Source organism: Apteryx rowi, unplaced genomic scaffold (assembly GCF_003343035.1).
Source record: "Apteryx rowi isolate R43461 unplaced genomic scaffold, aptRow1 scaffold_0, whole genome shotgun sequence".
In the NCBI taxonomy this organism is placed as follows: Eukaryota; Metazoa; Chordata; class Aves; order Apterygiformes; family Apterygidae; genus Apteryx; species Apteryx rowi.
Window position 1 is genome coordinate 1,569,581 of NW_020447195.1, and position 26,523 is coordinate 1,596,103.

General features: G+C 35.2%; 1 protein-coding gene across 7 annotated transcripts; it reads left to right on the forward strand.

Annotated features, from left to right (window-relative positions):
• LOC112967908 (translocating chain-associated membrane protein 1-like) lies at positions 1-26,523 on the forward strand. 7 transcript variants are annotated; one of them, XM_026069698.1, is made up of 11 exons: positions 3-219; positions 5,903-5,963; positions 8,613-8,731; positions 10,020-10,136; positions 10,225-10,283; positions 11,009-11,093; positions 11,434-11,504; positions 11,589-11,693; positions 13,934-14,077; positions 14,931-15,091; positions 22,223-26,523. In XM_026069698.1, exons 1-11 carry the CDS (start codon positions 100-102, stop codon positions 22,273-22,275), a joined length of 1,095 nt encoding a protein of 364 aa, XP_025925483.1. In that variant the 5' UTR covers positions 3-99; the 3' UTR covers positions 22,276-26,523. The 7 variants fall into 7 exon arrangements, with proteins under 7 accessions (XP_025925885.1, XP_025925483.1, XP_025925800.1 ...); XM_026069616.1 differs by lacking the exon at positions 22,223-26,523 and adding an exon at positions 18,202-19,638 and having other exon boundaries at positions 7-219; XM_026069873.1 differs by lacking the exons at positions 3-219; positions 22,223-26,523 and adding exons at positions 4,360-5,362; positions 18,202-19,638.

Consider the following 26,523-nt stretch of genomic DNA (forward strand, 5'->3'; position numbering starts at 1 on the left):
CCTGCGGTGTTTACCGTGCGTGAGGGGAGAGCAGCTATTGTGGGGGGAGGCGCTACTCCCCTCGGCGGGGCCGCCCGGGCCCCGGGCGCCGCCACCGCCATGGGGCTCCGCAGGAAGAACAAGAGCCCGGCGGTGCTGAGCCACGAGTTCGTCATCCAGAACCATGCGGACGCCGTGTCCTGCCTGGCGATGGGCCTCCTGCTGGGGCTAATGTTCGAGGTACCGGTGCGGGCGAGGGGGCCGGTGGCTGCCGAGCCGAGCGGGACCTGGCGCGGCAGCCGCGGCGCCCCGCCCCGCCTCGCCTCGCCTCCCCTCCGCGGAGCCTTGCCCCGCCGCTGCGCTCCCCCCCGACTCCGCTTGCCCTTTCCCCTCTTCCCTGCCGGGTGGTGGCCCTGTTCCTTCCTTGCCCCGAGGCCTGGCTCTGTGGCGCGCTGCCCGCCCACCCCCTTTCCGTGTCTCCACGCGAGCCCCGGCGTTGCCCGCTCCCGCTTGGCTGCTCTGCTGCCTTTCTCGCCCAGCTTTCGTTCGTCTCCGCATCTGTTTCACCCCTTGCAGCCTCCTGTAAACTCCCTTCTACTCAGTTCCGTTCCCTTGGAAAAAAAAAGCTCCTCAAACCCCTTTGCTTAAAGCAGATTCGTTGTGTGTCTCTTGGTCGTGAGAGTATTTATATATCTATATATATATATATATTTTTTTCCTGTTCAGATGTCCACATGGTAAAGCATGTAGGAACACTGTTGCAAAGAGGGTTTCAGGCAGCCACTGGTGTTCTGAGCAGGGTTAAACCAAGTGGTGGCCAGAAACTGCTAACCGCCCTCTTGCACCACTGCTCCCTCTGTTACTGTCTCAGCTCCGTAGTGGCGGATAGTCTGACGAAAAATGCAGGATTTCACAGTTTCGGACTAATTGCTGAATTCCTCCTTCCCTTTGCATTTGAAAGTGTTCATAAAGTTTATTTCTATATGCAAGCTGCTTATCGGTTTCTTGGGTACCGACTGTTCTCTTTTAGGCATCCTTTTCCCACCTTTGGGACAAAACTGTTGTGCGTTGCTATGTGAGTATGTTAGGCTGGTGTTGAGTATGTGGTAGGACTTTGTAAATGGATAGATAACTTACATATTTTACTGAAATATTTCAACATTTTTCCATCAGTTGGATAAGATTTAAATTCAGATTGTTTTAAAATAAAAATACTTTTAAATTCTGAGAGAAAATACTTCTCTGCAGGAGTCCTTTTATTTTTATCTTGACCCACTTCTGAAACTGTTAAGGGTACTGTGTAGGAATAGAGTAGAGAAAGGAGTTGTGACAGTCAGATAATTTCCTTCTAAATGATGGACAAATCCAGTGTTGACACACAATGAATTGTGTCTATGGTATAAAAGTTAATATATGAAATGCAGAAGTCTGTCTTTGGTTTAAAAAAAAAACCAAAATATTAGCTAGGAGTTTGGCAACTAAGGTGATAAAGGCTTTTTAGTTAACTTTGAAGGAGGAAAGTAAATGCTTGCACCTGGGATAAAACAAATTCAGTTTGGGATTCCTATACATATATAGAACTTCTTATGTATCTTGTATATGTTACTTTGTAATGAGGTTCTTATGTGTCTTTGCTGTTAAAAGCAAGTATGTTTTCTGGAATTTGGTCTCAAAACTCCGTTTGTCTTAGCTCAGGCTTTGTATGAACACAGAAGTTGTACTTCTGTAAGTCTACCAGTTTTTGGAGGGTCTGTGCAGCTTCCCAGCATGTTTTTGTTCTGGTGATGAAGCTTATTTATTTTATAGGAAGAGGAGTGAGTCAATATTAGTTAAGCTCGAGCATAATTAGCAGAATATCTCATTTCTACTCTGAATAAATCTCAAAGCTTAAAATTGTGCAGAACAGATCCCAGTGTAGCTTGTGATGTGTTTTTATTGTGCTTGTTTGACTAGCCTTGTATACTTACGGTTTAATTTAAACACTTTGCATGTCCTTTTTGATGCAAACATTCTCTGTAGATTGGGACAACTTTAATTTCTTATTCAGAGGAACAGTGTTGCTATGTAACAGGTGATAAATGATTTTGTTCCTATAAGTATAATATCAAAAAAAAGTTCTGTACAGCCTTTCATTCTATTGTCAGATTTTTTCATATTAGACCTCTGTCTCATTCACTGCAGAAAAGCATGCAGTAGTTATTGAATGAAATTTATATTTCATTGCTCACTGTGTAGGTCTTATTCCATATTTATTATGTGTAATTCAAACTCTACCAAACAAAACTACTGATGTTTTTGAGTATTTTTTGTGACGTTTATCATGACACAATATAGAGCGTTTCATAAGCGTTACTGAACTTGCCTACACAGCTGTTATCTCCATTTCCTTTTGGTCTTGATTTCTTCTCTGTATTAAAGTGAAATCATTTTTAGGTTTGAGTTTGGGGTACTGAATGCCAATTTTTTTTTATCAATGCTTTTCACAGCATTTTATGCTTATTGTGACTTCAATTGCAGCTGTCAGTGGCAAGTTTCCAAATCCAACTTGTAGTACCTTAGGCTGTATGCTAATGAACTAAAGAATGTGTAAATGAAACATTTTAGAGTTGACTACTTCTTGAATGATTTGCTCAGGACTGTGTAGTGATATCGGAGTAAATACAGGGTTTTCTTTTGTAGGTGGCATTCAATTGCCCATATCCATGAGGCCTTCCAAAAAACAATAGGTATGTTAAAATTAGAAATGAGCATTAGTATGTCATTAATTCGATTATAAGAATTTCTTTAAATGAAATTCTTATGCCTGGTTGTTTTTCCACCTTAATTGTGCTTTTCTATACTTTAACTTTGCTAATTATTATGAGGTCCATAGATGTTTGTAATGAGATCCACTCCAATTATAACATACTGAAAAATGGCAGTTAAATTTAGTACATAACTGCTATTTTCTTTCTTCTTCCTTCTCTGAGAATCTTTATACAGCCTTGTCCTAGTCCTTTTCTTGACAAGAGAGTAAACTTTGCCTTCAAAAGAAACTTTGCTTTCATCGTCCACGGTTCTTCTTAAGCCACTAGTATAAGCAGAAAAAGTTGCATATGATTTCCTTCCTTCTCCTAGAACAGTTTCCATCCTCCCTTCTGTGTATTCTGTGGTAAGGTGGCCGCAGGTGCCACTAAACAGAGCTCCTGTACTTTCAGTAGAGTGGAACGTTTGCAGCGTGTAGTCTGCTTCACAGACAGCTGGGGAAGGTAATAGCTAACCTGATGGGCTGTAGCAAAGATACCTGCCACCTTCTTCTCTCCAAGCACATGAAAACTGCCTTATCCTCAGGAAAGCTACTATCCCAATATGTCTTCAGGAGATGATTCAATTGAAGGAGAGCGTATGGTTTCAGTCCCTTTTTAGAATGAAATGAGACTGCAGTGAACTCGCAGAGCAACACTTCCAGGTTTTTCTTCAGAAATAATGTTTTTCTCCAGTCTTTGAAGGGCAGCCTTCTGGTAACAAACCATAAAATGAAAAATTGCCTTTCACTGCCTTTTAGCTTGACTGTCACTTCAGGTATCTTTGTGGCTGTATATAAATTTAAGTTATGTGCAGTGAGCCTATATTGTAAAAGCAAACTGTACCATTCCTCTAGTAATAGTAGCTGTAAGACTAACTTGCTTACAAGTTTTTGAGAATTGTTCCTATACTTAAGGAATTATGTTAATTAAGTAATGGTGAAGAGAGTATTCTGTATACTTTATTTAAGTATGGGCCTCAAGGTTATGGAGTTGTGACCAATACTTCTGTTTAACTTATAGATTGCTCCTTCTGTTGGCTCTGCAATTTGAGCTGTTCCAGATTTGTAACCAGGCTTCTCGCACAGCCTGCAGTCATTCCAAATCTCAGAAAACAGCACGGTGAGGGCAGAACTGTTGAGCAGCACTTCAGTACTGCTGAGGCTTTCAAAGATCTCCCTTTTGGCATGGGCAGTGACAGGGAAGAGGCATGTCCCCTAACGAAGGGCTCTGCAGGACGTTCCATGGTGCTGTCTGAACGCTCTGCCACAAAGGCAACTATTGCTGTGGGTCCTAAGTCATAACTGGCTGAAAGCAAGCATCTTTGCTTTAGCAAGGTGCTGATGGCATCGATACCTATGTAACTATCTATATTTTCCCTGTCTTCTACAAGTAAACAGTTGGCAATGAATTCTTTGCACTCTTGCTCCATGGGGGTTTTAAGTTGGTTTTGCTACTTTGGCTGCTTGTTCTTCCCCTCAAGCAAACACAAGAATTTGTGTAGCTGAGCAGTGCAGCAGATTTGGAAACCCATCTGTGTTTAAAATTAATAGTTTTTTCCTCCCTCTAGTTTTGCTGGGTCAGTTTTAACTTATGTAATTCCCCTGTCCAATTCACCATGCAGCTACTTGTGCTGACAAGCATGGTACAGAGACAAGAACTAACTGGCATTAAAGAGACAGGCCGGTTTGCTCTTGATGGTAGTGCTGGTTTATCAAGCTTAGATTGTTCATGGAACTGCAGCGGCTGTCAGTCAATTTTGTATGCCAGAAAAATCAGTACTTTTTTTCCCTTAATGAGAATTCCTTTTAAATGTGCTCTTCAATATTATGACTCCTCTACTGCTTAATTTCACAGGTGTACTCCCAAACAGTGTACTTAAATGATTTGCCTCCCCCTCTCTTTTTTGTTACAGAGGATGTTCTTCTAGGTTGTTGTGCCACTTGCTTACTTTGTAGCTGGTTAAATTTGTGCTTGTTTTATATGTTCCTGTGTGTTCCTATTTATACTTTCAGAAATTAGGCTGTGTAACATGTGAGGAAAAATAGCTTTCTTTTTTTAGTTTATATTTCCTTATAAGTCACCTCTATGAAGCTCAGACTAAGAGAAAATGTAAAAGAAACAAGAATTTATTCTCCTTTATGTTGATTTTCAGTTGATGCCTGTTGTCTGTCTCTGATTTATGCCCTAGATAATGGAGTGCTTGCAATCATAATAAATGTATTTGCCATTGGCAGTGTAGAGTGTAGTTCCATATTGCATTTTCTGCAGCAATGAAATCAGTTAGTTTTTCCCCTCCACTCACTTATTTCCATGTGTTGTAGCTTATCAGTCTTTCAGTTAAATGAGCATGACTGTTTTTGAAGTTGTGCAAACCAGATCAATGAAATGTTTTCGGTTAAACTTAAAAACATGTTTACCTCTTATCACTCAGTCATAGGGTCTATAAGCCATATTGCAAGCCAGAGGATAAACAGTTCCATTGCCATAGCTAAGGGCTAAATGCACTGCAGCATGAGAACGGGAAGAAGTTGTCAGGAGATACAGATGACTGAAAACTTTCTGACTAGCTTTGCCACTGGAGAAAAAGTTGCATGGAAGTATGCCACTGGCTACTTGGATTGTGCTGTAGTTCTTAGAAAATGTTTGCTCTTTCTTGCTTTATTTATCATGCAAGGAAATTCATGGATGAGTCCTTTAGTTCTACTATTATGCTTTGAATACTCGATTTATTTATACACACTCTTAGCCAATATATCATTCTTTAGAATATCTTACAAGATTAGCTGAAACTTTCCATCTGTGTTAATTTAAAGGATCTTTTAACTTTTGAAATAAATGGAAGACATCTGCACTTCTAAACTCTTAAAAATGTTTTTTAGTACAACACTGAGTAATTTGAGCCTTAGCTAAAGGGACATAATTCAAGTTCTGACCCTATGCAACAAATGTTAAAGGATTTGCAACGTGGTGAGCCTCCACAGTTCTGGGAGATGAATAGCACTGTTGTGACCCCTTTGATTTAAATCATGTGTGGGAGAGCATTTGTTGATGGCATAATCTTCTCCTTTTTGGGGAGTGTTTAGTCTAGCTTGTTTGAAATACCTGATACCTTTTTCTTCTCTCTTTTTAAATTTCAGGTCACAGCCAAGTACGTCATCATCTTTATCACTGTGCAGTACAATGTCACCTATGCCACCAGTAAGATTAAATCAAATCTATTCTGTTTCTGTGTAATGCAAGAAGCCAACTATTAAAGAGTATTTTTTTTTCCTAAAAACTTTTATAATACGGTAGTACTCTCATGTTTGTCTGTCTGCTTTTGGATTTACTAATACTGTATTTAGTAAAACATTCTACTGTTTTCTCTGTTGCTTGTGACTAATACTCAGCTATTTTTCCCATAGTTAACGTTGCTACAAAATCATATTTCAATGCAAGAAACATGTTCTTTCCAGCTTTTGATACAAGCAATGGGAAGTTATTGAATAGTAAAATATTTTTGTTAACTTCTAAATATCTATTGCTTATTCCTGATTTCTTATGTTCCTACTAATAGATTTTTTTTTTTAATATATTTCAATAATATCTTATTATTATTCTTGAAGAACTGGTATAGCTGATTAAAAACATGATTTTAGATAACAAAATGAGGGAGACTAGTATGGAATTTTTCCCCTAAATATTTTCATTTCTTCCATCTTTTGTAGCTGCTGTACTAAATATACGACTGGTAAGCGACTAGTGGGATTCCTCTATTTGATAACTTATTTTTTCATAATAATATGAATAACCATACACTATTTCTAGAAAATCTTATATGGGCATCACTAAAATTACAGAAATAGAAACTTAATTGATGTTTAACCTCTTTAAAAATTAATACATACCTCTTTAATACATGACAAATTCATTTAGCCTCTGTATACTTGTATACATATGTATTTATAGTAGTTTTTTCCCCAGTCTTTTTCCTTTCATCATAATTTAAAACACACTATCTGAACCTTATATTGAAAAGAAACTCATAAATTTATTTCATCATAGACAATTTCCTGTATATTCCCAGAAATTAATCTTCTCAGTGTTTTGGAAGAATAGGTGCTGTGATCCACCTATTACAGATATGGAAGTAAGGTTCAGATATATTAGAACAAAAGTCATCAGGATTCTATGAATTTTGACTTCCAAACCTGAGACTTCTGTGCTGTGACTCTTGCAGACAGTGTAACACTTTCACTTCATTTAATATGTTCAAAATAATGACTTGATCAACTTCACTTACAGTTGTGAATATACATCATTTTTGCAAACTTCTCCTGAGATGTCTCATGTTGAACACTTGAGGCATGCACAGTCAGTGGACTTGTGCTTAACTGATATTTGAGCAGCATCAGGTAGGAATCTCATATAGCAGAGACAAAAGTAGAGTTCATTTGTCAGAACAGTTACCAAGATGCCTTAGATGTGAGCCTTCGTAGTGTATGGCATTTATATACGATAGATATGATCAAGGCATAGCTTCCTTTAATTTTATAGATATGGATGAGTTGCACACAAGAAACTTTAAGGCTTCAGCTCAGGACCTCAGAAAATATTGAAAATATAACTAGTGGATGCCCATTTTAAAAAAAATAGTGCTAGCTACCAGTCAGAAATAGCATTTGATATGCAATTACTTTTACATTATGTCACAGGCTTCTTTCAAGCATTGAAACAGGACATCTTACATATTTTATAATTCTACAAAAGTCTGGTGCGCTAGGACCTTAGTGTACCATTCACATTATAGGAAGCAGTAATTGCTTTCTTGACATTTTCTACCATAGTTTTCTTTAGGAAAAAAATGTTTTATGATTACTGTGTTTTTGCTGATTTGTTTTTGGGTAACATCAACCAAGTTTGCTAAAGGGTAAAAGTCTTAAAGACAAAAAATTCTTTGACATTTATGAAAAGTAATGGCTGTATAGAGGAGACATATCCAAATTAATGCCCTTACTTAGGAGAAAGCAGAAGAACACAAATCTCTATCTATGCAGAAGAGCCTGCATATCAGGATGAGTGTGGTTCTTGAATAGTTGTAGTACAAGTTATTTCTCTTCCACTGCAGTCTCACAAATGCATAAAGAAAAGTGAGGTTAGGTGTTTGTGGATCAAAGGTGACACGCCCCAATGAAACAAGGCTTCCTGAGATCTACTTCTCCTTATCCTTGCTTTTTTTTATTGAATTTCATTTGTGTGCTCTCCCACGCTTCAACATAGTAAATGCAAACATTTGAAGTATTTCTATGACAGTGGAAATGATTTTTATTTTGTCTAATAACTTTGTTTTTAATTTATGAGAACATATTGCTGGTTCTGTAAATGTAAGATTACTTGCAATTACGCAACATCTCTTAAAAAGAGGGAAGTTACTTATTTGTTATTGACCCATGATGTTGAACTACTTAGGATACTATCCTCGCTGTATAGTGTCTGTCTTTCTACATGTAGTCATGCTTCTTGAGATGGAATTTCATTTGGTCTCTACCAAAGTATAGAGGGGAGTGTTTTTTTTTTTTTTTTTTAATGGCCTAGTTGAAAGATAGATGCTGCAGCTCAGTGTGTACTGCTTTCAACCATTCCTTCCAGGTTTATAGGTGTATCATTGTATTGAAGGAAAAGAGGATTCAGCTTATGTAATTAGGTACAAAAATCATTTTGCCACAACCAGAAAGTTTAGAACTAGTATCCTATATTAATTCAACCTAGCTTCCAAAAACACAGGTCATTGGTGCCCTTTCTCAATTGCACAAAATACCTTTTCATAAGAAAGTAAAATATATATTACAAACTTTTTTTCTTTTTCAGATGACAAGAGTGAACACATTCATTTTTATGACTATGGTCCAAAAGACATTGCCACTGTCGTCTTCTACATGCTCATAGCTATTATTCTGCATGCTGTAATCCAGGAATACGTATTAGATGTAAGTTTACTACTGGGGTATAATTTACTTTTATAAACATACTGCTTTTAGCTATCAGTTGCTTAGCAGGTTTTTCTGCGATAAGTGTATAAGCCATGGTACAAGAAATAGCTTAGCATTTAGAAGCCCTATTATGATTGATCCTTTTGTTCTTTGGCAAAAGTGTGAATAGGCTTTGATATTTGCATAGTGATATTTCCTCAAATTTTCTCTAATGATTTTCAGTAGTACTTTCTTCCATAGGCAGATGGGGGGAAAAAAAAGGTGTACATGCTATCCAGTTACTTCATATCCCTAAAATACTTAATGTGGTAATCAACTGACAAAAGGTCTTTTACATCTTGGATTTTTTTATATTATTATTTTTTTGTTCAAAAAAACCCAAAAATAACATTTTCCTCTCTTAAGTGGTGTTCATTTGGAAATGTTCGGACTCCTTTATGCTCTTTTGTGCATAAATGCATGTGCAATCACTTGCTTGTAGCTTGCAGCATACAAAATAAATGCTACCTGTTTTTCCTAACACTGTTTAAAAAAATATATATATATATCAGATTTTAGATGGTGAATTTTATCAATATTTTTCTTTTTTGTATCTTTTCTGTTTTTTTGGCTATTTGCATGAGGATTTTTGCCAATAGGCCTTTGAGCTTGGGCTGAATCTTTCTTTCACTTACTGTTACGAGTTCCATTATTCCGTAACAATGGATACTGAATGTTCATGTCCAAGCTCAGAATGCCTGTGAATGAGGTTTGCTGCTTTAGATTTTTAATATATTTTCAGGAGATCAAAAATGAAAATAACTGCAGTGTGATGGATTCTTATTTGTCAGCTGAGCCTCAATAACTTGATCATGTGCTGTTTTATAACAACTCAGTTATAAAGTAAAATGAATTTGGTAAAGTCATCATGAAGACAAATTAGTATTGAATGGCCTTGGAATGACTTCACAAATAGGTCATCTGAGTCACAGAAGCTCAAATGTATTTAAGTGTGCAGAGATTAGAAGAATTTAGCAATATGACTCTGATTCTGGAGGAAAAAAAAGTCTAGCTTTATTATCTAAATATTTTTCCATGTTTACTTTGGCAGCAAGTTTTATTGAACCTGATTGTTATATATACAGATCTGCATATTCTGCAGATCAAGCTCTCAAATGGTAGGAGCTATATATTTTGAGTGAGGAATGTGAGATTAGGGAAGTAAAGAATACAAAAGTGAACACTAACTGCCAAGTAGCTTCCTTGTTTTAGAAATAAAATGTGTTGATCTGCTTTTTGTTTCTAGAAAATTAATAGACGTCTGCATTTGTCAAAAACAAAGCACAGCAAATTCAATGAATCAGGACAGCTAGCATTTTTCTACTTGTTTTCGTTTACATGGGGAGCAAGTATTTTGACTGCAGTAAGTAAGTCACCCTAATTGCTTTTTTATTTACAGAATAGACTTAAAATAGTAAGAAGGTCCTTAAATCACTGACCTTTTTCTTTAGGAAGAATTCATGATGAACCCAACCTCACTGTGGAAAAATTATCCCCATTCTCGTATGCGGTAAGTATTTTAAAACCTGATACTTCTAATGATTCAATTTTAAACTGCCCAGAATTTGGGGGACTACTAAAAAGGTATTGACACTGGTACATTGTAAGAATGACAGGTGAAAATAGTTTCTTCTGTTTAAAAACTGAGCTGTTCTATCCAAAGGTAATTTGCAATGCTTTAAACAACAGTCCAGCAGATATTTGCACGTGTCTTTAGTTTTACCATGACAGCTGACTTAGAGCGAAAGTGTTTGCAAGATGGGATGTATAGTGGGACAGCTGAGGTGTTTCACACTAAAGAAACATGTGTGTGGGAGGGTGAATGTTCAAATTAGAGGGGATCTATAGCTTGATTGTTATTAAGATGCCTTATGAAATTGTGTTGTTTGCCCCTCCCCCCTTCTTTTTCTTTTTTTCCAGTGAGTGTGGTATATGGAAGGGGGAGGATATGCATTTTTAAGAAATGAGTTCCACTGTTCAAGGGTTGACCTGTTTTTGTTTGTTTTAATACTAGTTCAAAAGGTGATTCAGAACATGCTGTCAAGAAGTGTATGGATGCTAATTCAACAAACTGTCACCATAGAGCTGTTTTATGTTTGCAGCTCCTATGATTTAGAAATCATAATATATAATTAGTCAGAATGAATTATTTTAAGATAATTAAAATCTTGCATCTCATGTTGAAAGCCTGAGAAGTCATGATTTTTTGTTTTCTTCATCTGAATTATTGTTTAGTTTTCAGGTAAAATTCTTCTATATCTGCCAGATAGCCTATTGGCTGCATGCACTGCCAGAGCTATATTTTCAAAAGATCCGAAAGGTACGGAGTGAAGTCCTCAGTACAGTTAATGAAATATATATTCTTTTCAATTATTCATATTAATATTTCTGTTTGTTTCTAGTAACTATATAAATATTTATTTACATATTCATATTAATATATTCAGTTATTCATATTTTGTTGATATGTTTTAATCGCTTGTATTTGCTAGCTTATTTAGTCTGTGTCAGAAAATGGCATTATCTGTAGGTGTTGAATTGGATACGCTTCTGAGAGATGTATACAGTAGTGAGAAAAATGATCAAGATTAATGAATTACATGCTTTTTCTTTAGATAACATAACTAAACTGTAACAGTATGTTATTTCTCCAATTCTAGGAAGATGTTCCAAGGCAGCTATGTTATATTTGCCTTTACATTGCTCATATCTCTGGTGCTTATATATTAAAGTAAGTGTTTGCACAATCATTTTGAACGGATAAATTTATTTACTTCACCATTTATTAAACAATTCTATCTTTTCTGTTTTATAGTTTGCAGCATTTGGGGCTAATTCTGATGGTACCTCACTATTTAGTGGAACTTATTTTTCATGCCTCACGTCTTTTCTACTTCAGTGATGAAAACAAGCAAAAAGGGTAAATCTTGCATGTATTAATTAATATTCAGAACTTTGGGTACTGTTTGCATATAAATGTATTTGCATGTATGTAAAAATGATCAGGTAGCAAACCTCATGTGATCTGTGCCTGATTTTACTTGCTTTGAATTCAAGCAAGTCATTGTCACTATATAAAGTCAAGGAAGCAAATACACAACTTCATAGTTATCATAGTAAGATTTTGCTTAGATTTTCGTTAAAGTCCCATTTGAAATTGCCAGCTACTTCAGCTTCTGTAAATTGCCCATTTGCTTAAATGTTCATAAATGTTTGTATATAGGGATGCTTGTTTTTAAAACGAGTTAACCCAAGAATAAAAGGAGCATTCCCCATAAGTTTTGCAGGTCTCTCCTTTTTTAGTAAGAGCAAAAAGGAAATAACTACACAACAGAGGAGGTAATGTCTAAAATGTGCGTAGGTGATAATCTCTTCAATTATGTATCTCTTGAATATGATTTTCAACCCTTCTGAGAAGAAGGGGTATAAAAGTAATGTATCCTTCAGGAAAGGAAGGAGATGCACTGAGATACTTAACTGCGAGGCATGCTAAGAATGATTGGGTACATTTCACCATCTGAATGCAAAGCCTTTTGGAGGTTCTGATATGAATAAAATGGCGTTGTCCGCTTTGGGTGTTCTTGTCTCTTATTTGGTCTTTCTTTGCTGTGCAACTGCCCACCTGCAAGAGAATATCATGCACATCTTCCTTTCTTTCATGTAATCCTTTATATACAGGCAGCCTCCTTTGAGGCAATCTAATGGTGCTGCTCCTTCTGATCTTTTCACCAGACCCATTTATGTTACTCCTTAAAGCTAATGATTTAAATATTTATATACAGTGAGCATCCTTTGCAGAAAATCAATATTTATTAATGCAAATAGGGAATGTGGGAGAAAGGTTATTTTCATGTGTCATACTTTTTTTTTTTTTTTTTTTTTTGATCTATGGGCTTATCTGCTTTTCATTATTTGCCATCCAAATGCATCAAGGCTAAAATACTGATTAGAAGAACATCTTTTTCTGTCTTATGAAGAATGTAATGGTCAGATAAACAACTATGTTTTTCTTTGACTGGAAAGCAGTTATCCTGTGTGCAGCATTGCTGCAACTTAAATAACTGGAAATGGAAATTGGACTTCATGAAAGATGATATGCAGAAGCATTTGGGGTATTTTATTTCTATTACAATATACAGCACTTGTAAATAGAAACGTCAAATGCTGGGCTAGGAGAACACCTGGCTTTTCAAATTGTGTTGTTTCTACAGTTAAAATTATGAGTTCTACATTCAGACACTAGCTTTTCTCAAAATCTTGTTTTAGAAGAGGGTGGAAAGAGGGTAGCTTTTTTAGCAGTCTTGCTTACTATACTGTGACAGATTTGAAGTATAAGTTTTCTTTAAGTTTAAAATCAGTTGAACAAGCTGTTTTATTTATTTTTATTTTTTTCCAGTGGAGGTTTTGAAAAGGTACTGTTTTTCACATTAGTAGAGCCTCTTTTAATCCATTCATCAGTCACATGATACCAAGTTTCTTCTCTGTATAAGTCTTTATGTAGTGTAGTAGTAATTACCAATATGACCATGTTCATTTTTTAAATTAATTACTGTCAACTTAGTAGCACTCTGTGCTTAAGGGTTCTTTGTCACATCTTAGAGCAAAAATTCCTGGATGCTGAAAATCTGTAGGATGACATCTTGCTCTGTTAACTATAAAATGAAAAGGTTGTGATTTCTTACTTGTTCTTGCTAGCTAACTGACCATTGTTTTTTCTCTTCGTAATCTATAAATTTCTGGCTGTTTAAAAATATATATATCGCCTTGATCTGCCAACTATTTGATATATGTATATTATACCTTTAGGATCATCTTTCTGGCTCTATAACGTCACTGCTACTTATAAATGACTCACAGCATGAATGTCAACTTGAGATACACCTTTTTGCTTCACTGTGCTTTCTAGTCAAAATAGTATGTAATTTTTTTTTTTTTTTACTTTCTCCCTCAATGAAAACTCATTTTCTGTATTGAACACTTTAAGGCAGGATTGAATGGTTTGGAGAAGACCAAGAGGTCAGTTTTTCTGCAAATGTTGGTCCTTTCCTTTCCTATCATTGCTGAGAGAAGTTTTATGAAAAGCTCTTTGTGCACTTAACTTCATTGAAAAGAAATGGACTGAAAGGAGAAAGCACATTAATTTCATTATTTTGTTTTCAGATTTACCATTTGGGCTTTACTTTTCGTAATGGCACGTCTTTTGACCCTAACTTTATCTGTCCTTACATTTGGATTTGGTCTGGCAAGAGTAGAGAATCCAGATTTTTCCATAGCAGCCGGAAACTTCAATGTACTCACTGTGAGGTATAACAAGGCTAGTAGACATTCATGCTTTTGTATAATGTGGCATTTCAAAGTGTCTTTTAATATAACAATGCAAGATGAAAATGTGCTTTGAAGAGGTTCCCTCTCTTCAAGCCTCAGAGGTGACATTTTCCTCTGAGTTTTTAACAGGAAGGGGAATTTTATTCTCTTTTCTATCTTCTTTTCACAAAAGTAGTAGAACAGACTATATGGGAAGCATAAGGCAAAAAGAGAATTTCTTTTTAATGAATTGTTGATTATTATCCAACAACCTGGGATAATCATCTCATGGAAGTTTTTTACTTTTCCTATGTCTGTTATGGACATAATATTTGGAGATATTAATACCATCATTTTTAAAAATAATTTTTGATTGGGGCCTTCCTAAAATGTGTTTTGCGTATCTCTTATTCTTGCTTGTTCATTTTGATATCTGATTCCTTTTTCGGTATAAGCTCATCATTTTAAAATTCACTGTTATAAAAATGTCTGTAATCAAGTAGGTGGGAGGGACTTTGAATCTGTATGATTTCTCATTTGTAGTTAATTTGGCAGAAGAGGCCTCTATTATGCAATTTCCTATCAACCACTGAAAGCGAAGATCATAACTCATTGATAAGCATGATTGCTTCTATCAGTGTATTTGTATACAATTCCCATTCATTTCTCATGTGGGTACATACCCCATCTTGGGAAAGCCTTCTGATACACCTGTTTTCCTGTGGTGTAAAGATTTTAATTGTTTTGATGGTAGACATTTGGAAGAAAAGGAAGCAGGTACTGACTTGCAGTATGTTCATGGATAACTAAAACTTTTATCTAATTGTCTCCAAATTCTCAAATCTTTTATTAGGATTAGCTGCCTGACTGCCATTTGTCTAACACAGGCCTGGATGATGTGGAAATTTATAAACTTTCAGCTGAAGAAATGGAGAGAGCATATTCAGAACCAGATTCCTAAGAAAAAAATAACTAATACAAAGAGCAAACCAACAAAAAGGGAACCAAACAGAGGTCAGTGACATAATGTTCTTAAGCTGTTTCTAGACTAAATGTTTTTATACAAGATGCATCATCTTATCTTTCCTTTTTGTAAAAGAGCAAAAGCATGTATCTTTTGATACATACAGAATATAGATAACATTACAACTTCTTCAAAAGTTGGAAAACGTTCTTCTCTAATTCCATATTACTAGCAGGACAGCACACTGTATTTAATGTTAGTGATGAAGAATCCCGGGAGATGTTCAGGACTAGTGTTACTCATTGAACTCTACATTAATCTAAATGCAAGGAATGTTTCATGAAGCTGGGCTTAATAATTCCAGGTTGCTTTTCTTTTTAAAATCAGTCTTTTACAACGCTGCAAAAAATTGTTTAACTTTTACCTCTACTGTATCTCATAGATTCTGTTTGTATTATGCTTCAGACCATTCAAATTTAGCTTGCCTGTTCTATATACAAAAAGACACAGCTTGTAAAGAAAATCATAGCAACTGAAAAAGAACTCCAAAGGAACGTTGCAGTAACTGGTAAAGGACAACTAATGGAGAAAGACCTTTTTATTAAATGACATTATATTAATTTCAGATTCAAATGTTTTATCAATTAAATGACTTAAATAGGATTTATGAAGATTATGATCAAGAGAAATTTCATATTCCTGTTAGTAAATATATAAAACACTGGAGAGAAATATGTATGAAAGCTTTGGAATCGCTTCTCATGAAATTTGGGTAGAGCTTTGAAAAACACTGGGAATTTTACCACATGCCGTCTCTGTCTCTCTCAAGTTATTCTTTATGTATTAGCTCTTATCAAGAAGCGTAGAAGCACTTTACATTCAGAGATTACTAGCTCCCTGAGTCAGCATTAACTGAAATCAGTTGGAAGATTCTAGATGAACATAATGTCTCAATAACACTGTTTTTCCTTATCCTTCCAGAGCCGCCTTTCTGCTCTGAATATAGCTGCAGATGCATTTGTTTTCCTTCTCCAGTCTCGTGGGTCCTTCTCTCCTTTCCCAATGAATAACTTCATTGCTCTTCTGTGTTGCCATGTGAAATTAGTGCAATTTTTAAGTTCCCCAGATGATTATGGTTTGGAATAGCGGAAGTGAAATCATAGTTTGACTTTGTTTTGCGCTGGCTGAGCAAAACAAGGAATAGCAAAGGCATTCGAGCTCTCTGATTGCATATGCGGGAAGTTGTTCATACACTGTTTATCAGTTAATCTTGCTTCTAATTGCAGGAGTACTTACACCTGGAGAGAAATTCTTAAGGAGAGCTTGGATTCCACTGAAGCCAGTAGTTTCGTTTCAGGCATTGTCTACCAGTCATTTTCTAACCTCCTGAGGATAATAGACTCTCCCTGTCTTGCTACCCTTAAGATAAAAATCCAGGCTCACCCTTAAGATAAGAATCCAGGCTCAGGTGCTGTTAATGTATCTAGTTAATGGTTAGTCATGATCTGCATAGGCTCCTAACAGTATAAGAAAAGAATATATATTTGAGGTTGTTAGGTGTGGAGAGTTCACGTAGCTGATAGTAAGATAAAATAATCAAGTTCAGATTTAACTGGGAAAAGGAAGGCTAGGAGAATTAAGTGTGCCATAAATCCTTCACACGCTGCTTTGTTCTGTCTGTCCTGCTCCAACTTCTTGTGCTGTGACCTGATCTTCTAAGCTAATGACAGAGAAGGATAATAAGTGTGAAAGGACATACTGTCTGGGATAGCATATTTCTTACTGGTGTAATACTAACACTGTATCATAGGAAAAAAAAACCCTAAGAAATCAGTAAAGTTGATACAAGAAACGATAAACAACTAAACCAAAATTCCAGTTAAAGAAAGATGTCATAGGAGAAGAGGGGATGTTGATTAATACTTGGTTGAATAGTAATTGGTTAAAAGATAGGAATGGTCAATTGATAGTCTGAAGAGAGCTTACCAAGGGGGCCTGACAAGTTTCTTCAGTGACATTTTCACCTCATCAGTTCATTTATGAATAATCTGTAAATGAAGCAAAATTATTCCAAATTCCTGATAACGAAGAGTTGCAGAAAGATCTTGCAAACATGGAATAGATAAAAAATTGGCAGATTTAATATGCAGTTTCTAGATTTCTAAGCTACTTAATGCACATTTTAAGGGGAGGGAAAAGGAAATTTATATGTACACAACATTATACATCAAGTTAGCATTTATCTGTCAGGAGAGATTTTCTAAAGTCAGTATTTTTTCTGCAAACATCAGGTTGAAGCTTTGCTGCAGTCAAAAACAAAAAAACAAAAAACAAAAAATTGGCTAGAATGTACCATTGTTTAAATTGTTCTGTGTATCTACATCCTGAAAATTGGATTCCCTTTTGGTGATTCCATCTGAAAAGACTTAGACTAACACCAGAAAGATACAAAGACAGATGACAGTAAGGGGAAAGTTTAAATACCAGGTAGCTTAAAAAAAAAAAAGTGGCTGATAGGAGATATGATAGCGTTCCAAAACCTTAAGGGATTTGAGCAGGCAAATACCAAATGACTGTTTGCTATTTCTCATAGCATAAGGCTAGAGGATTTTCAATGAAATTATCAAGTAGTATGTTTAAAACAAACAAAAGGAGATATAAAACACAGAGAGATTATAGAACTCATTTCCACAGAAGTTTGCAAAGGTATTAATTAAGAGATTTAATTCCTGAGGGTTCAAGTCTGTCAGTAGGCATTATTAAAGCAATGATCTAAGTGCAATTTAGGCTTCGGAAGTCCCTAACCTGTGTTGATTTTTCTGGAACTTGAGGGGAATTATGTTGGTTGAACTACTCTATTTGCACTATTTATGTTGCTCCTGAAAACTCTGCTACTAGATACTTTCAGAGACAGAGCACTGGACTAGAAGCAACTTTTGTCTAACTTTTGTTCTTACCAAGAAACCAAGAACTTTTGTTCTTACCAACTTCATACAAAAAGTTCTTAAAAATTTTAGGTACCTGACTCCAAGTAAATTTGTTTTGAAGCAAATACCTAAGTATTTTCGAGGTGCTATTCTAATTTCAGGCTGCTTTTTCATGTGCAGTCAAGTTGTGGTTTTGCTTACTGTAATTTAATTTTCCTTGTTTAAAATTACAGCTAACTTTGTCAATGGAGCAGCAAAATTAGAAGATGGAACATCTCCAAGAATAAGAAAATCAAAACCAGTATAAGCTAATACTAGAGGACAACATATGACAGAAGACTGTGACTTTTTAAAAAATTGATCCTGCAAAACTATTACTTGGATGTCTTATTATATAAATGGACACTATCAGGTTATATTTAAAACTTTTTTGTTAATAACTCACATTTATGACAACAGATCATCTTTAATCTAGGCTAATCCAACAACATTCTTCAAATTTCACTTAGCTTTGACAAAGAAAACAGATAAACCAGTTTGAATTACTGGCTCTATGACCAGAATGTGATCAGAAATGATCCCATTTCTATAATATTTGCATTAGAGACACTTCAGGATTCTATCTAAATCTAAATGGTCTGTTTATTCATTTGTTTTTTACAAAACCTAAATTCTGCACTAAAAAGATCATACCATGTCTGGTGGTTGTTGTTGTTTGTTTGTTTTCCCCCTTAAAAGACTCTTCTCTATTTCATTCATCTTAGCTGGAGTAAGAGGTATGTCTGAAATCTATCTAGCATGGTAAAAAAGCAAAAATGTTCTATACCTGATTTCTTTCTAAAGATTACAGATTTAGAGATAGAACAAGATACCCAGAGCTAATTCTGACAAGACATCACTAATCTTTTAGTATAAAGGTGACTGTAATATTTAGTAAAGATGCAGATTATGTACTTTGCCAGATCTGCTAGGTTGCCTCTTGGATTTAGTGTGGATGGTAGTCTTGGGGGGGGGGGGGGGGCGCAATTAATACCTGTAGTTTAATCTTGGCCCTGTTTTGAGGGGGTAGGGGGGAACTTCGTTATATTTCTAAAGAGCCAATATAGCATTCTTGCAGTCACATGTTCCAGAATTTTTTTTTCCTCATCTGTTTTTTTTTCTTAGTTTATAACTGGCACATCTGAAAGTCCTGAGTCTACTACTTTAGGAAGGTGCTCAAATAATATTGTAATGAATGTTTCACCAAGCATCATTTCAAGGCTTTTTTTTTCCTCTCCTTTTTTCTCCTTTTTAACCTGTAGATAATCACTTATTTCGGTCTGTGACTCAAGGTTTTATTTCTGTGAAGGCATTAATTTGCTCCTTACATGAACACTATATTTGGATATGATTTTAATATTAATATGCTTATATTAAGAGTGCTTGTTTGACTATAAAAAGATTAATGGTATTTTTGTAAGTAACTCTCTTTAGATCTGAGGCTGGTATCTCAATGTTGTTTACCTTTCATGAACTCACTTTCTTATTTGCTGTAACTTTTTCCTTGTGCAAACAGATTGTAGGAATATTGCATTAATTCACACAAGCCTTTACATTTCTACTGAAAATGTTTTCCATGTAACTAGAATACATTTGTTAATCTTTTTAATAAAGTTGTAAAAATGAATGTCTCATTTGGTAAAAGTATAATCTTTTGAGCAGTTTGGGTGACATTTCTTAGCCTTTAGGTGTGTCTCAGCATGCTGCTCACAAGGCAATGCTTTCTTTGCTGTATACCTGCAACCATAAGCCTATGGTGCCTGTAGGGTTTGGACAGAGGTAGCCAAAGACCAGGGATATAGAAAATTCTCCCTTACTAAGAAGGGAAATTGACACTAAGTTAAAGATACTGTGACTAAAGAATGAAGAATGATTGATTTTGTTTTTGTTTTTCCCTCTACAGTGATGCAGCTCTATTCCAATCAAATTTTTTCCCCTGTCCTCACTCCAAAATGCTTGAGCTCTGGAAATGGGAGACTAGGCACATCCAAGTTGCCAGGTTTTCAAAAGTGAATCCAGACAGTGGCTTATTAGGTGTCAGTATCCATTTCTAGACACCTAAAACTAGACAATTTTGAACTTAAAAGATTTTTTTTTTTCTTTGCTTTTAGTGTTATCAGAAAGTATGTTCCTAATGCTACGACTTGAATGAATTGGTAACACTACTCCTGGATGTTCTTATTGCATGACACTTATGATGGCCTTTTCAAAGAAACTTGGTGCGGATTTTTAGATTATCATTTTTATTTAAATTACTATTTTTAGAAATATGAAGTTATTTTCAAATACTGGTATCAGATATACCAGTGTGTGTATAGCAGCTGCTGTATTGCATGTACACATACATTTGAGATAGGTACATCCTCCTTACAGCATGATGAAACTCATTTCTCTTGAAAATAAAAATCACTGTCTATAATTACGTTAAATATTTGGATACTTACAGTAATACCAAATGCAAGAAAATTCATTCTAGGCTTGTGCCTTATGAAGATGTTTCAGAAAACTCCATTTGCATCAAAAAGGCCGCTTGCATTTAGAACAGTGTTTCTGGGAATATCGCAGTGTAATTATTTTACAGATATGAAGATGGTTCCACTGAATATACAAATAATGAGGATTAGCAGGTTGGTAGAACAAGTAGTTCATTGACAAAAAAAATAAGCGTATATACTTTTTGGAAGTACACTGAATTGAGTCAATTTTTGTGATTGTTCTATTTTATTTTATTTTTATTAGCTTGCTAATAGAGATTCTGTGCAAGTTCAAATGTGAAATAATTTTAAGCCAGAGGTGCGTGGTGGGGTTTCTTTTAAATCTCACATTTTTCCTTTCTGGCTTAGTGGCAATGAGTTGTCAGGAAAGTCGAATCTGCGTGGAAAATAATGAATTCGCAGGAGTACTTGGTTATGTGTACTTTGACTTGTTTGTTTATTTTTTAAACTTGCAAGAATAAGACAATTCCATATTCATCTCTGCAACTATCTGTTTTTAATTCCTTTCACACTGCTAAATTAAAACTTCTTGTTTTGTTCCATGGTTAGAAAAACCTCTGTGCCACATTCAGGTATTTTTTCCATGTATTAAGCACAATATTTTATAAGGAAGATCTGAGACATAGGTCAGCAACTCTGAAATCCCAAGTGCTTGCCAGCTTCTTTTTAATTACAACATTTGGGAACATTGCCATAATGTCTAATGTCTTTGAAATGACTCTTCTCTAAAATAGTAAAACCTATTCCAAACTCCTGAGGTAATAGCAAGATCCCAGGTCAATCCAAGCAGCTGATTATGAAGTCAAACCAAAATGCATGGTGGGAGTTGCATATAAAAGTGTTCAGCTGAATGGGATCTAGCTAAAAGATAAACCTAAGTTGAGGGTGAGGAGAGTAGTGCGTACTGCCACTTCCTCCTTAAGTCCCATTTATGTCAAAGGCGATTTTCAAAAGTCTTAGGAACGCACATCCAAAGCGCCATGAGACAGATCAGGAAAGCCTGTGCTTAAAGTCTAGGCTAAGAACTATGCAACGTGTTAGTGGTTGAGGGGAAGGTGGGGATGGTGGGTGTTTTAGTTGTTTCCTTTTAAAGGTAGCTTTGCCAGTTTTTTTCAGAGACCTAAGCTGATCGCGTTTGTTGTTTTCAAACAATATTATGAATGTCAAATACAGTAGCGATCAGATTAGATGCTGACTCATTCCTGTTGCAACCACGTAGGCTTAACTGAAGTTACATAAAATCTCCAGCAGCACAGATGTTGCGGCATGTGCCCTAGTCTGTAATATTACAATGAATGATCTTATTAAGCTCTTTTTATCTTTAGGACTTTTATGTAAATTGTAAGACTTTTAGAGCAACTGCATGTTGTATCTTGTCACAATCTAATAGTAAATTTAATTTATGTGGCAGAAGTCCTTTGCAAGTAGTCATATGCTCATCATAAAATAAAATATTACCATGCATCTGCTTTTTGGGGAACCAAAATTAGATCTTATTTTTAACCCTCCTTTCTTCCTGGTGAGTATGTAAGAGCTGTTTTATCTTGTGAATATTTTTTTTAAAGATAAAATGGCATTTTTTAGGCAGTGCAGAAAAACTTACTTTACAAATTTATATCTCAGTTTTTGAATGGTATGATACAAGTGAACAGATTGTTTCTGACAGAAATGTAATAAAAAAACATTCTTTAGCTGATACATTTTTATCTCCACTTCTTAGGTTCTGAGTTGACCACCTGGCATGGAAGTGAGTGGAAGTTGTTAGTGGCGTAAAGATGTGGACGGTTCTGTTGCTCTTTCCCACTTCTGTTTAAGTGCGGTAAACAACTGTAATGAATCCAAGTAGGCTCTAAAATGTAGGATGTTTTCAGAACTTGATTAACACCAGCTCCCAGGTACACATGAGAATTTCTAAATGCTCAGTATTGCAGAATGCTACCTAACTCTCTGTAAATAACTAATTAGTTTCATTATGTTGAAGATAAATGGATTGGGGTGGGGGAGGCAATGTTTCATCTATATTTGTTTCTTAATATTGCAAGCATAGGTTGCTGCATTCAGTTAAATTGAGAGAACATATGCACAATGCCTTTCTTACACCACCTGAATGGTGACTTTCATCACAAAAATTGCTAGTAGTTAGAGAAATGGGTAGAAGAACATTGATACTGTAAACTACAAATATTTAGATGTGTAGTTTTAAACCTTTGTAGCTGAAACTTAGGTTATGGATTTACTCATGGTGAGCAAGAGAGTAATGTTTACAAACTAACGTGCTTGTAACATTTTTTGTTACAGTTATCGCCTAAAATTCTTCTGCAGTGTTGCTCTACACTTAAACCAGCAATGTACTCTATATTACATTGATAAATGTGTGATTCAACAAATATACTGATTTGTTTTTAATGGCTGTTAAACTGTATTTTCATTTCAGTTAATTGACTTGTCTGTCCTTTTCCAGTTAAACAATTAGAGTGGTGAAAGGCTTTTTTGTTTATAATGCATTAGGAAAAATGAATTTGTGTAAATATCATTTCATCAGTCATTGTATAAGCTAAAATTATGCTATAGTGAAAGGTTGCTAAAAATACCATCAGTTATTTTTGCTGAAGCACAACAGTGTGTTTTACTTAGGTTTTGTTGTTTGGCATGTAATCCATAGCACAAGGTCTATGTTTTTTAATGTATGTAATTTTTGGTTGGTGGTATTCTCCAACTGTGTATTTCTGATGCATCTCATTTTTGTCCGCTTTTGTTTAATTTCCTTTGATGACAGTAGATCATCTGTTCTATTATGCTAAATCAATTACTTTTGGTAGTCTGGTCAGTTAAGTAGATTAGCCACAAAAATGTCAGGCAAGGAAGAAGATATGTAGGTAGTTTGTGTTTATTAAAAATAAAATAAAATTATATTCTAGTTCTTTAATGTTTTTACCCATTTCCTATTAATGTTGGTTTTCTTTGCTTTTTATTCAATACCAGGAAGACTTTTCTATTCAATCCCTATGATGCCTGTGCTAATTTCAAGGTCTTTGAAACACTAGATATTCTCCCCAACTCCAATTAAGCAGTTTGCAATCAATCTGCTGCAAGCTACTAGCATACAGAAAATTTATCAAAATAATACAGAAGGTAAAGCAGGTTAAAATTTTATAGTCATCAAGAAGTGCCAGTTCAGCCCCAGAAAGCCTGGCAACGATGTGACAAACTAGTTCTGCTTAACCTGCTTAGTCTGGAGAACTCTAAAATAAAATTTCTTTGGTACCTGATCTTTTGAATTCATAAAGTTTTGGTTGGGATTTTGGATTTGGGGCATGAGGATTATTTTGTTTCTTTTGTGTTGACTATTGCTAATTATTTGGTGAAAAAGGAAGGGATGGAAAGCTGTTTTTGTCCTAGAGTAATATTGGAAAATGTGGTAGCATAGGAGAGTTATTTTCTATGGGGATGTTCTTGCTATTTCTTTGCAAAACATTTCAGCATTTAAAAAAAAAATCCCATCAATAGATGGAACAGGAAAAAAGCTAAGCTCAGGTAAAACTTCATATAAAGAGTTCTTGTTGATCATGCTTAGTGTTTTTTCTATCTCTGAGTAAAAAAAGAAAAAAAAACAGGCTGAAGAAACAGGGGTTTTCACTTGCACTAATTGTCTAAATAGGAAGTGATCTTGGAAAAAATCAGGAGACAAATCGGTTATGGAGAGTGATGCCCTTGTAAAAGGGAAAACATTCTTTGGGGGGGAGAATAATAGCTGATAGAAAATGATGACTGACTGCATTGTGGCCACAGTAAAGATGAATGGCAATGTCCAAAAGATGAACTGTGGGTCCTGTTTCTGTAAGTCAGTGCTTCCATTGGCCCTTTATTGACAGAGAAAGTGTTGTGATCAAATTGGATTTAATGAGCACATTACATAAATCAAGCTTAAATTCAAGCGTGTCTCTTGGTGCATATCTTTGTCTTTACATTTGTCTAAATGTATTTACAAGTTTGGCTGGATATACTACTTTAAAAGAAAAATGCACCAGTAGGTGGAGCAAATAGATGAAAATGTTAAATTATACAGTTTTACAGCTGCATTTATTATCAGTTTTAGGACAAGTACAAAATTTTTTTATTAATTCTTGAAGAGCATCACCTATCAATGAAAAGAGAAAGCATTTTATTACCTTATCTTCATTGTATGAAGTGAGAGCTACCTTTGAAGTTAGCTTGAATTCTCCTTGTTTGTAATTGCTACAACAATAAAGAAAGGTTAAAAGAAAAAACAAAGCATATACAGTATTTGTACTGTATTCACATATGTTCTGAATCATCCTTGAGTCTAACGTGTGGTAGATACAATGTAAATATCCAAAGAGCTTCTGATCTAAATGGAAGAAATATGAGTAACCTGCCGTTTGCCAAAATAACATCTCTTGCAGTTTAGTTGCATTATTACCACTGTCCTTAACCTACCCCTCTCTTGCACACCCCTTATGTTCCTTTTACATCACCCTAACAACATTAACTCTTTGCTGTTGTGATACCGTGATAGGGAATCTGTCCTTACCAACTGGTTAAATTTGAATTCACAAGGACAAGCATGCGTTTATAACTGATAGGTTATTGTGTAGTATAACTACAAGGTGAAATCTAAGGTGGAGCTACATCTAGTTCTGGAAAAACAAGCAACTGTACTTGGATTTCTTTTACCTCTGAATTGTCTTGGTTTGTAATGCTTGTTTCAGAGACAATTACAACTTCATAGTATCTTATATTAATAACTTACTCATAGGCACCCAAGACTAGTTTGACTTTTTTGGGGGGAGTGGGGGAAAATTACTGGAAGGTGTATTTAATGGCTTTACTTGTCTGTTCCTCTCGAATACTGATTGTGTCTATATTACTGTAATGAGCTCTATATGAGTAGCTGGGCAAAACTGAAGTCCAGTGCCTTAATGCAGGAAGGATCCGTTCTATATTTTCATTATTTCACACTTTCTACATTTGCAAAAGGAAGAGAGCATTTTTATATGGCTGCTTTATGAGTACCTAGAACTTAGGTATACCGTGTTCCCTACTTATCCAATTTTAGCCTGCAAAATTTTCAATTCTGGTTCAGAAAACATTTATGAATACAGGATTTACTGAAGCAAATTGAGGCATAGGGAGGTTATATTTTACATCTAAGGCCTTTAATTTATATTTATCTTTAATTTCCTTAGCTTACAGATGGCTAGTGAAATGGTATTATGAGATAGTTTGAAAACATAGTCTTTAACATGTATCTGAGGTAAAGAATACCTCTGGTACTATTTATGTTCTTTTAATACAACACAAACAGTTTGGAATAAAACATTTACTTCAATTGAAACAGAACAAATTGTGCTCGTTTATACCAAATCATTAGCTAGCTTTAATTTTCACCTCAATGTTTTGATTGAGAAAATTTAAAAAAAAAAAAAATCACGCTTCTGGAACACAGGGAAGTAATATGACAACAGGAGTTTGTTCAGGTTAAAGGAGGGATTGAAGACTCTTCATTACTGATAACATACTTTTATTTAATAATACTTACGAAGTATTATAGGTCATTTCTGAATCTTTGTTTTTTTCCTTCTAGAGTTATTTTTCTAGCTTACCAATCAACTTTAAATTGTTTACAAGATGACTTAAACTGAAGTTACCAGATACCTGTTTTTTACTTCGAACTTATAGCTTTATTAAATTCTTGATGTGTTTCTGTAACTTCATGAAAGTACATTTTTTTGTGGTCTTTTTTCTTCATGCTTAATTATTCTTTTTTAAGAATCTTCTGTCTGTCTGCCTGTCTCTTCTCAAACAACACACTTTATATCATTTAGAAAATAATTACATAATACTTTGTCCCTAACAGATAAACCAGAGTCCAAGTTGTCTTGAAATAGCTAACTGTATGGTGCCAATCTAAAATTATAAATAGAAGTATTTCTAGCTGTGCAAGTTGTAATACTTAATTTATATACTATGAGTTCTCTAATATAAACTGTGCCAAATTCA